At 32.5% G+C, this 12,598-nt stretch overlaps 1 protein-coding gene across 1 annotated transcript; it reads left to right on the top strand.

Annotated features, from left to right (window-relative positions):
* The first annotated feature begins 6,311 nt into the window (after positions 1-6,311).
* On the top strand, positions 6,312-9,278 carry LOC124898427. The gene is made up of 6 exons (XM_047412075.1): positions 6,312-6,617; positions 6,675-6,844; positions 7,651-7,932; positions 8,085-8,234; positions 8,403-8,517; positions 8,712-9,278. Exons 1-6 carry the CDS (start codon positions 6,312-6,314, stop codon positions 9,276-9,278), a joined length of 1,590 nt encoding a protein of 529 aa, XP_047268031.1.
* Positions 9,279-12,598: the final 3,320 nt, after the last annotated feature.

Raw genomic sequence — 12,598 nt, 5'->3', positions numbered from 1 at the left:
GGGCCATCTAAAATTTCATACTCTATCTTACCATTGAATATAACGATGCAATTTCTAGCCATGTCTTTTTTCTCTTCAAGTACTAGCAAAGTCATGGGTGAGATATCTGAAATCTAGGTATCAGCAAACTTCCTCATTTCAATATTCCTATTCATTATCTTGTGTTCAATCTCCTCTAACATAGTGATCATAGATTTATGTCTAGCAGCAAAAATTTATGAATTAAATATCTCAGACATATTATTTTCAACAATGTTACATTTAGAATGCTCCCTAAAACATAACTTACACCATGATGTTTTATCATAATGTAATAAGTCCTCACAAGTCCTCATAGATATCCTTACCAAGTTCACTGAGTTTGTCCATCTCATCTTGAAACTTCACTTCAAAATTGGCTTTAGCACATCTCCAAAATTATTTTCTTTTTTCTTCTCCTTACAAATCAAAATCAGAATCTGATAGCAACTCAAGTATAGTTGGCATAAGACCCTACTTAAACATACAAATCAAAATCAAAATTAAAATAAAAAATATATGAACATGAACTTTACAATAGAAAAATAAGAGATCAAAACTAAAGTTTAAGAATAAGACTAACCTTTTGTATATCTGACATGACAGTCAGTCCATGTCCAGTGCCTAAGTTCAAATCTTGAATTAAGTAGTTAATGAAGAAACTCCAGCTATGTTTTGTCTCTTGATCAACCACTGCGCAGGCTATTGAGAACATTTAGTTATTTCCATTTCTCCCAACTACAACTAACAACTCACCCCTACAAGCACCTTTCAGAAAATAGTCATCTAAACCAATAATTTTTCTGCACCATGTCAGTCAGCCTCGCTTTAATGTATCAAATTACACATAGAAGTAAGCAAATAAACTTTTTTCTTGTTAAGACTCTCTATCTGTCGCACCTAATAAGAACTGTCAGGATTAGATGTTTGATCATGTCTGCATAGCCACACAATCTTGCAAATCCATCTTCCAATCACCTAAGAAGTCCTTAATGACTCTATGCTTTGTCCTAGAACAAACAGTTTTTTTCTCATACAAACCTAATTTTTTTCTCACTAATTCCTGAATTTTCCATAATTTTATATAGGGTTGACAAGTTATTTCACCCTTAAATTTATTTGTAATAAAATTAAATGTGCACAACTTATTTTTTATTATAATAGTGCATACATGTACAAGATAGTAGTTCTTGACAACAAAGTCACCAAAATGCTTATCTATGCTAGCAAATAACAACCATTTACATTTCTAGACCTCAAACCTAACTCTAACTCTATGTTTCTCCTTAGGCTTAAAATTAATTCTAACTTTATATTCAATATCATGCTCTGTCACAACCTTTCTAAATTTCTTAGCATTTTCAAATACCATACTAAGCTCAAATATAGACACAACACAATCAAGATCAAATCTTACCTTTTTACTTTTCCTTCTTGTTGGTAAATCAACACCACTCACAACTTTAGAATCTAATTCATCCCTACTGTCATCACTATCAAAATCTGAGTTATCTATATACTCCCCATCTCCCCCTATCTTTCACTGTATCTAGCAAACTTATTTCTTTCAATATCTTCAAATCCCCTATACCTGCTGCTCCAAGTTTTATTTCCTTATTTTGGACAGGTTTCTTTATTTTCACTGAGTTTCTCCTTTTATTTTTAAGAGATCTTAACTCTTCATCAACCTCAAAATCATCATCTTCTGGAATATTAGACTCTTGGGAGTCAACACTGCTAGCCAAATCTATTTCAACCCCTTCTAGATCTGAGAGATTATCTACACCAACCTCTATATCTATGTTATCAGTTTGGGTAAGTCCCTCATGTAACCCTTCAATATTAAGATCATGAAATGTAGAGCTGTTCTTACCCACATTACTATTTTCATCAATCACATGACTACTTTCATCAACTACTGGCCCATAAAGATAAGCGGATGGGACCCATCTTCCACCACTTCTAGCTCATCCACAACATGACTCACATACAAGTCTAAAAAGTCCCTATCTTTTAGGCCTTGAATAAACCTTAGTAAACTGAATTCATTTTCTACTCTTATAAAGGTATTCTTTTTAGGGTCTTTAAAGTAGAACCCATCAACAGTCATATGCCCAAATTTTTTTTTGTATAATAAAGCAACTCAATAAAGAGAAGTGGTCTTTGTTGATACTTACATATTTCACTTCACTTTTTCCTATATAACTTGGACTCAATTCTTCAGAAACAAACTTTCCACCATGATGAAAACGAGTTATAATAATGATATTATCCATTAGATTTTCTGAAATAAAGTCCCAAAAATACCTGGTATGTTATGAACAGTAAAAATCCTAAAAAAAGCTTTTTTTAGAAATTTTCAAACTACCATTACTAATATAATACTAAGAAGGCACTAAGAATATATTTACAACAGCAAAACATGATAAAATAGTAATATTGTTGACATTTTAAACATACTTAAGTGTGATTGAACCTCAAATCAGCAACAATTCTTGAGATTTAACTCCAAATCCATCGCGATCCTTCAAAAAATATTGAAATCAATGTCGACCTATAACTAATCACTCAAAAACACTACAACATTTTTGAATTTACAACGTAAGAAGCATAAACTAGTAGCTTAGACGGAAGTGAAATCGCACAATTAAGATTTTTGTTAAGAGGGATTTGGGGGTGGGTATGAAAGGGTCAGACATTTTTTGGAGAAAAATAAAGTGAAAATTATTTATTTTGTGTATTAATGCTAAATAAGGTGAGGTGTATAATATAAGCGGTTGTAATTGGTTATAATTTACACGTAGGAGGCGACTGATCTCACGCGCTCAATACTTAAAAAATACAACCTTTAAAAAAAGTCACGCCAGATGTTTGTGTTTAATTGACACAGTTTGTGAACGATGAAAGGGTTCAATAGGTACATGGCCTAATTAAGGTTCCAATACGAAAAAAGTCAACAAGTTCAGAGGCTTGTTTATGTATTTTGCCTCTTTTTAATTTAGGACTCATTGATTGGGAAACAAGTTATTCCGAGATTGTTATCTATGACTGTAATTTTAATCTTAATATGGGACAAGTTATTCCAACATTGTTATCTATGACTGTTATTTCATTCTTAATATGTGACAAAAATAATCCTATCATCTCGAGATATGTTAACCTGTAATTTTATTCCAATCATATATGGAATAAAGTCATCCTAAAAGTAATGAAATTAGTTATCCATTATCCTTCAAAACAAACAAGCTTTTAGGGTTTGTCTTGTGTCAAGGAAAATGTTTTTCAGTATGTAAATAAGAAAAAATTTCCAGGAAATATTTGTATATAGTTTAAACAACTACCTTATAGAAAAACGTTGGGTTCAATTGGATTAAATTCATTGAAAATTATTTTCATAGATAGAATATTTTTTTGTGTGTATTTTCACTTGTCAGGGTTTATATATAGTTCTATGCACTATTAGTCTCCTTGACGACAACAACAACAACATACCTAGTGTATTCCCATATAGTGGGGTATGGGGAGGGTAGAGTGTACGCAGACCATACCAGTACCTCAGGTGAAGTAGAAAAGTTGTTTTCGATAAACCCCCGGCTTAGAACCGATAACAGTATAACAAACACAAAAGATAAGTGTAAAATAAATTAACACCGCTAGCAAAAAGATAATACTACCACCACAAGATAAAAATAAGAACTATCTAACCTAAATCATAGACATCACACAGCATCACGCATAAAAAAATGACAGACACAAAAGAGCGCTCCCTTATTGTTACTGACGCACTCCCACCACCTAACCCTCTACCCTAGTCCGCGTTCTCCACACCTTCCTATCAAGGGTCATGTCCACCGTAAGTTTTAGCTGCTCCATATCAAGCCTAATCATTACCCCGCCTAAAATCATCCATACCTAGTGTCTCATACCTCCGCACTGGAGTGTCCGAGCCCCTCCTCATCACGTGCCCGAACCAACATAACTTCACTTCTCGCATCTTATCATCTACAGAAGTGACTCCCACCTTCTCCCAAATAATATCATTCCTCACCCTATCTTTCCTGGTATGTCCACACATCCATCGCAATATTCGCATCTCCGCCACCTTCAACTTTTAGATGTTGGAGTTCTTAACTGGCCAATATTCCGCTCCATACAACATAGCTGGTCGGACTGCCACTCTGTAGAACTTACCTTTAAGCTTTCGGTGCACCTTCTTATCACATAAGACTCCCGAAGTAAGCCTCCATTTCAACCATCCTGCTCCAATACGATGCGTGACATCCTTTTCAATCTCGCCATTGCCCTGAATCCCCAGATACTTGACACTCTCCCTCTTCTGAATGACCTTCGAGTCCAGCTTCACCACCATTCCATCCTCCTGCGACACCTCACTAAACTTACACTCCAGGTACTCTGTCTTGGTTCTGCTCAACCGAAATCCTTTAGACTCAAGCGTCTATCTCTAAATCTCCAACTTATCATTAACTCCTCCTCGAGTCTCATCAATCAGTAACACATCATCCGCAAATAACATATACCAAGGCATCTGTCCTTGAATATGTCGCGTCAAAACAGCCATCACCAAGACAAATATTAGTCTCCTTGACAAGTGATAAATTTACCTTTAATTATATTTTAATCTTTTTTACTAGATTTCATGATTATACTACTATTCAAATGAGTAATTCAATAATCAAGAGGAGTCATTAAACACGAGAGAGTTTTAGTTTCTTCATTAAATTCAATTCATTTGTCCCTAAATTCTTCTATTATCCATTTTAAAAAAAGTGATGTTTCTCAATTCAATTTGTTGAGGATACTAAAGCTAAAGATAATGACTAGTTAGTTATTTTCATGCAGTTAGTTAAGATGACATCACTAGTTAGTTAAATTACATCATTAGTTGATTAAGTATTTACTATATATACAACATGTACACTAATCTACCATATACTTTGAATGAGAAAAATTGCTATCTCTCTCCCCTCTAATATTCTGTTACCTTGTTTTCTTCCTCCTTATACTATTTTTTTCTGTACTTTCTGTAAATTCGACATGGTATCAAATCCATAGACGCTCGAATTTGTCAGCTTACTTACAGAATCTAGGTATTTCTTTCTTCTTTCTATTTCTCTGCTGAATCCAGACTCAATTGAGTTGGAATTACAGTCAAGAAAACTCTGCAATTTTACAAATCTTGAAGCTTCACAATGGCTACACAACCATCAAATATTGATGATAGTTTTGGACAAGGTGTTTTGATTGAAGTAACACATCCCATGTATCTTGCCAATGCTGATACAAGTGGCATTTCTCTGATCTTAATTCAATTGACAGTCACAGATAACTATTCTCTATAGAGTCGTTCAATGAGAATTGCTCTTCTTGGTAGGAATAAGTTTGGTATGGTTGATGGATTTTAGAGAAAAGAGAAGTTTCATGAAAAATTTGGATCTCAATGGGAGAGGTGTAATGCAGTTGTTCTCTCAGGGTTGATGAACTCAGTATCACAAAGCTTGATCAGTAGTATAGCCTATGCTACAGATGCTCATGTTGTATGGACTGATCTCAAGGAAAGATTTGACAAAGTTGAGGGTTCTCGTTCATTCAATCTTCACAGGGAAATTGCTACTCTCACCCAAGGTACCTCAACAATCACTGTCTATTTTACCAAGTTGAAAGAACTGTGGGATGAATTTGAAACACTTATGCCTATGCCTAGTTGCAATTGTGAGAGATCAAGAGATTTTCTGGTTCATTTGCAAAAACAAAAACTGTATCAATTCCTCATGGGTTTAAATAATTTTTATATTCAAGCAAAAAGTCAAATCCTGCTTATGATCCCGCTTCAACCTGTTAATCAAGCTTACTCTATGCTGATAAGTGATGAAAGTCAAAAGGCAATGTCTACATCTATATCAAATAGTATATTAGGTGCACCACCTATGTTTATTAGAGGAAACTTTGAAACTACTATCGTGTATAGTTCTAGGGCTGAAAATGTAAGTGGTTCACATAGCTTTAACAGGTTCAAAAAGAACAACAATCTATACTGTGAAATCTACAAATTGAGGAATCATACCAAAGATCATTGTTATAAGGTCATAGGCTACCCATCTGACAAGTTCAAGAAGAAAGGGGGAGTATCTACTGCTAATGCTCATCATGTTAAGGTTGAAACCAAAGCTGGAAGTTCACAAGAAGTCCCTCAACAACCACAATCTTTCAATCAAGAAAATCAATTGTCAGCACCTTGCACCTTTACAAAGGAATAGTATAACCAAATCCTGCATATGTTGAATGGTGCTCAGGTCTCTTCTATGGCAAATTCTGCAGGTATTAATACTGCATTTGTTACCATTAATTCCAAAAATGAATGGATTATTGATACAGGAGCCACCAATCATATGGTGGTTGATCCTGCTTTGCTTAAAAATTCTATAACTCTAGAACCAAGTAACTCTAGAAAGATGCTCTTACCTACTGGTGATATTGCTTTCGTAACCCAAATTGGATCAAGCATTCTTATGGAAGGTCATACTATTTACAATGTTCTACATATTCCAAAGTTCAAGTTTAATCTTCTTTCAGTCTCACAGGTAACCAAGGCTTTACATTGTTTAGTTGCATTTTATCCTGACTTCTATTTATTTCAGGATCTTTACAATGGGAAGGTGAAAGCGATTGGTAGATATAAAGATGACTTATACTTACTACCTCCAGTCTCTTCAAGAGCTAATCAAGATAAAGAATTTTGTTCTCTGGTTTCAAATAACTCTACTGCTGCTAAAATTGATTCTACTGAGCTTAATTTGTGGCATAACAGGTTTGGACATCCCTCTTCAAAAGTGTTAAATAGGATGTTATCAGCCTCTCTAAATGATTGTACTTCTATTGTCAAAACTGTATTGTTTGTCCTTGTGCAAAATTAGCAAGAATACTTTTTCCTACTAGTTCTATAAAAAGCACAACCTATTTTGATTTGATACATCTTGATGTTTGGGGTCCTTATAAAATTGCTTCTTATGATGGAAATAAGTACTTTCTAACAGTTGTTGATGATTTCACTAGAATGACTTGGTTGATCTTGTTGAAACTTAAATCTGATATATGTGTAGTATTGAAACAATTCTTAATCTATATTAGTACACAATTTAACAGAAGAGTTAAGTGTATTAGATCAGACAATGGGACTGAATTTGTTAACTCAGTTTGTGAATCAATGTTTAAAGCACTTGGTATCTCACACCAAACCTCATGTGCCTACACACCTTAACAGAATGGGGTGGCTGAAAGAAAGCACAAACACATTCTTGAAGTGTGTAGAGCCATAAGGTTTCAAGGTCATATTCCTGTAAATTTTTGGGGTCACTGTGTTTTAGCTGCTGCCTACCTTATAAATAGGATGCCAACTACTGTCCTCAATAATAAATCACCTTATGAACTGCTTTATGGAAAAAGACCTTCTCTTACTCATCTTAGGGTATTAGGTTGTCTTTGTTTTGCAAAAGTAATACAAGAAACTGATAAGCTCAAGTCTAGAGCCTTAGATGCTATACACACGTGATACTCTCATTTCCAAAAGGGTTATATACTGTATAACTTTACTAATAATTTGTTCTTTGTCAACAGAGATGTTGAATTTAGGGAAAATATATTTCCCTTTCAAATAATCAAGAAGGATCAACAGTCTCCATTTCTTGATGTATTTAGTGATGCATTGGTAGATTCATCTAAGAGCACACAACACAGTAGGCACTATTCTTATGATAAACATGTACCATCTACATCAGTTCATACACCATCTACATCAGTTCATACACCATCTACATCAGTCAATCAACCAGATTTACCTTCACTTCCTATGACTATTGTATCTCGGACTCAACCTCTATCTAATATATCAGCACCACTGTAAAGAAAATCTTCTAGAACCAAAGTTGCACCTATCTAGTTAAAGGATTTTGTTACAACTAAGACGACAAGTCCTTCTACACCCTACAGCATCTCTAACTATATACAATATGATCAAATTCTCCTAACTATCAAGATTTTGTTACTGCAAGCTCAACTGAAGTAGAACCATCATCTTATAATGAAGCAACTCTTGATCCTTGGTGGGTAAGTGGAATGAAAGCAGAGATAGATGCTTTGGAAAGTAACAATACCTGGAAAGTTGTCTCACTGCCTGAAGGGAAGAAGACTATAGGCTGCAAGTAGGTATTTATAATTAAATACAAGGATACAGGTGAAGTTGAGAGATTTGAAGCCAGACTAGTGGCAAAAGGTTTCAGTCAATAAGAAGGGATTGATTATCAGGAGACATTCTCCCCAGTAGTTAAAATGGTAACAGTGAGATCTATTCTAGCACTTGCTTCTATCAGATACTGGCACATCCATCAAATGGATATGTACAATGCATTTCTTCAAAGTGACTTATATAATGAAATATGCATGGAACTGCCCCAAGGATTTAAAAATCAGGGGGAGAAAAGACAGGTATATAGGCTTCTCAAATCCTTGTATGGACTTAAACAGGCTCCAAGACAATGAAACATGAAACTCCTAGAGGCAATTCTACAGTTTGGATTCAAGCAGAGTGAATATGATCACTTTTTATTTCTGAAGAAAACTGAAAATGAGTTGACAATAATTTTGGTATATGTTGATGATCTTTTAATTACTGGTAGCAGTCTTCAGCTAATTCAATACTAAGTCAAGATTTCAAGATGAAAGACTTGAGGAAGCTAAGATTCTTTCTTGGTATAGAATTTGCAAGATCAAGTTTAGGAATATTAATGCATCAGAGAAAGTATGTTCTTGAGTTAATATCAGAAACAGGATTGAGTGCTGCGAGACCTATATCTACACCATTGGAGACAAATTTCAAGTTAACCACTATAGAAGTAGATAACTATGTGAATGGAACAAGCAAGAATATCACTGATCCTGAAGTAGATGTAGCAAAATATCAAAGGATTGTGGGAAAGCTCCTCTACTTGACTATAACCAGACCTGATATAGCTTACAGTGCACAAACTCTCAGTCAATTTCTTCATCAGCCTAAGAAGTCTCACTATGAAGCAGCAATGAGAATAATAAGATATGTAAAGAAACAACCAGGACAAGGTATTCTGCTCTCAAGTAACAGCAAGGAACAAATATCAGCTTATTGTGATGCTGACTGGGCAGCATATCCAAACTCTAGAAAGTCTATAATAGGTTTCCTACTTAAACTCGGTGATTCATTGATCTCTTAGAAATCAAAGAAACAGAATACAGTATTTAGAAGTTCAGGTGAAGCTGAATACAGAAGTCTAGCATCCATAGTTGCTGATCTAATATGGATTTTGGGATTATTCAAGGAAATAGGAGTATAAGCTCAGTCTACCAGTTCAAGTCAATATTGACAGCAAAGTAGTTATGCAAATAGCTGCAAATCGAGTCTTCCATGAAAGAACAAAACACATTGAAATTGACGGCCATTTTGTAAGGGGAAAAATTCAGAAGGGGATGATCAAAACTGAGTACATACCTACCAATCTACAGCAGGCTGATCTACTGACAAAAGCTCTAAGCAAGGCTCAACATGAATATCTTTGTTCCAAGCTAGGCATGCTAAATATATTTGCACCACCTAGCTTGAGGGGGAGTGTTGAGGATACTAAAGCTAAAGATAATGACTAGTTAGTTATTTTCATGTAGTTAGTTAAGATGACATCGCTAGTTAGTTGAATTACACCATTAGTTGGTTAAGTAGTTACTATATATACAACATGTACACTAAGCTACCATATACTTTGAATGAAAAAAATTGCTCTCTCTTTCCCCTCTAATCTTCTGTTACCTTCTTCTCTTCCTCCTTATACTATTTCTTCCTGTACTTTCTGTAAATTCAACACAATTTAAGATTGAGTTTTATTCTATTATTATATCCTTCTGTAGTTTTAAATGAATAGTTATCCATACATTATTTCTAGTGTGTTAGTTTGTTAATTTTGATATGCTAACAAGTTTAGATAGAGGCAACATGAATTATTCCACATCCCAAAATAGAAAATCAAAGAACTTTTTAATTTTTGGTCAAACTAACTACAAATATCATATGTACAAAAATATTAAAATTATTATTACCTCAATCACAATTTAATATCCTGTTTCAGTTTTGTGGTAAATGATATGATCATATTTCATTAACTTTATGAAAATAATTTGAATTCATTTGGTCAAAGTCAAAGAACTGTAGACATTAAATTAGTTAGTGAATCTTATTGAATAAATATTAATTTGATTAATTTTTTGAGAATTATTTAAATTCATTTTGACATAATCAAGAAATTTTAGACATTAATTGAACTAGGATAAGATTTAATATTATTAAAACATGTCCCTTTTTGTAAGAGTCTACTAATTATGTGTGAATTTAATAATATAACAAAATAAGGTGAGTAAATAAATTTATAAACAAAAAGTCTAGTATAGTGTATATAATTCATTAATTGTTAAAAAGTGGCCTGAAAAACATATCACATACAATTTCTGTGGGAAATCAGACCTACAAAGTACATAAAAAATAGAATAGACATGATTTTGCACATAATTAAAACACATCATAACTACAAAAATATTAAAATTAGATATAAATACCAAAAGCCAAAAAAAGATAAATTTTAAATAACTTTTTCAATTGGTGAAAGATAATGCTATTACCACAACAACAAAAGAAAATTCTTTAAAGTTAATTGATTTAAAGCTCTAATTTGTTCACATTGATGCAATAAATAAATTTTAAATAACTTTCTCAGTTGATGTTTTTAATGTTATTATCACAACAATAAAAGAAAAATCTTTAAAATTAATTGGCTTAAAGCTCCGATATGTTCAAATTGATGCAATAGATAAATTTTAAATAACTTTCTTAATTGATGTTAAAACAATGCTATTACCACAACAATAAAAGAAAATTCTTTAAAATTAATTGATTTAAAGCTCTAATCTATTCACACTGATGCAATAGATAAATTTTAAATAATTTTTTCAATTGGTGTTAAAATAACTAAAAATTACATAAATACACAACTTATGTTTTTAATATTATAAAAAATCTCAACTCCCTAAACATATTACAAAAATCCCAACATATACACAGAATGCTATGTATATGTCGGTTATGTTATGTATATTAATAGGGAGAGAGTAAAATAATTAAAAAAGTGGGAGAGAGTGTAATTACTTCCAAAAGGGTTGGTATTTATGTTATTTATACTTAAAATAATGCTACTACCACAACAATAAAAGAAAATTCTTTAAAGTTATTTGATTTAAAGCTCTAATCTGTTCACACTGATGCAATAGATAAATTTTAAATAACTTTCTCAATTGATGTTAGCTATTACCACAACAATAAAAGAAAATTCTTTGAAGTTAATTGATTTAAAGCTCCAATCTATTCACATTTAAAAGCCCTTTTGAACTTTACTTGACAATTAATAAATTGATTTGTCAAAACTGAATAAATATAATTTTTAAGTAACAACTCAGCAAATAAGAGTGCACATATAAAATGCTAGGCACTGATTAGTTCGTCTCTATATTTTATTCAGTTTTTTTCAGAAAAATATCTAAGTAGCCAAGAGGAGACATATAAGCGGTATCAATTTTCTTCTTTGATTTATTCAATTCATCATTGAGATAATCAATTTGCTTCTACGTTTTATTCAATCCTTTTTTTATTTTTATTTTCGTACAGGATTCAAATCAAGTGATGGTCTACTAGATTTTATTAAAATCTTACTTTGTGATTTAATTTTGTTTGCCTTCTTTTTGCCTTTTTGTTCATGTATACATTAATGTTAGAATGTTTCAATTAAGCAGGTATTCTGGCTTTTAATTTGTGGCCATCTCTAACAAATCTTGTAAGACTAATAACAAGATTGTAAATGCTTGATTATTCCTTTTTCTCTCTCTTTTTTCCTTCTTGCAACTTTGTTTTAAAAAGATTTCTCTGAAATAGAGGGTTTATCAAAAAGTTCTCTGCCTCCAAAAGAAAAGATAGCGTTGAGGTTCTTATATATCTTAGCCTTTTTAAACTCTATCCGTAGATTACACTAGGTATGCAGCTGTTGTATATTCATTCAAACACAATCATTGATTGCAAGTGCTTACATGTCATATAAAGGGTACAAAAAACACATATCTGATTAAAAAATGTATGTCGCCTCCTCTTTGTGGTAACATTGATTTTTTCTAAGTTCAATTCTAAATTTTGATTTAATTACCACAAGTATATATATAAATTTTTATGTCCTTGTTCCGCAATTTTGAATGAATATATGCCATATCTGATTTGAGTTTGACATAAGGAAAACATAACAATGATCGTAAAAAAAATATTTTTTCCTTTTTCCTATACAAAAATACTTTTCCCCTTTTTTAGTTCAAATTTTAATAATTTTATTTGTTCCAACTTTGGACTCAACTAGTATAAGGGGAAGACCTTATTTGGCGCGAATATGAATTGTGAATTTAAATAATCGATTGATCTAAATTTTTACATTTAATTTTATAGTAGACGTTCAAT

Source organism: Capsicum annuum, chromosome 5 (assembly GCF_002878395.1).
Source record: "Capsicum annuum cultivar UCD-10X-F1 chromosome 5, UCD10Xv1.1, whole genome shotgun sequence".
Taxonomy (NCBI): Eukaryota; Viridiplantae; Streptophyta; class Magnoliopsida; order Solanales; family Solanaceae; genus Capsicum; species Capsicum annuum.
This window is presented reverse-complemented; position numbering and strand designations above follow the sequence as displayed.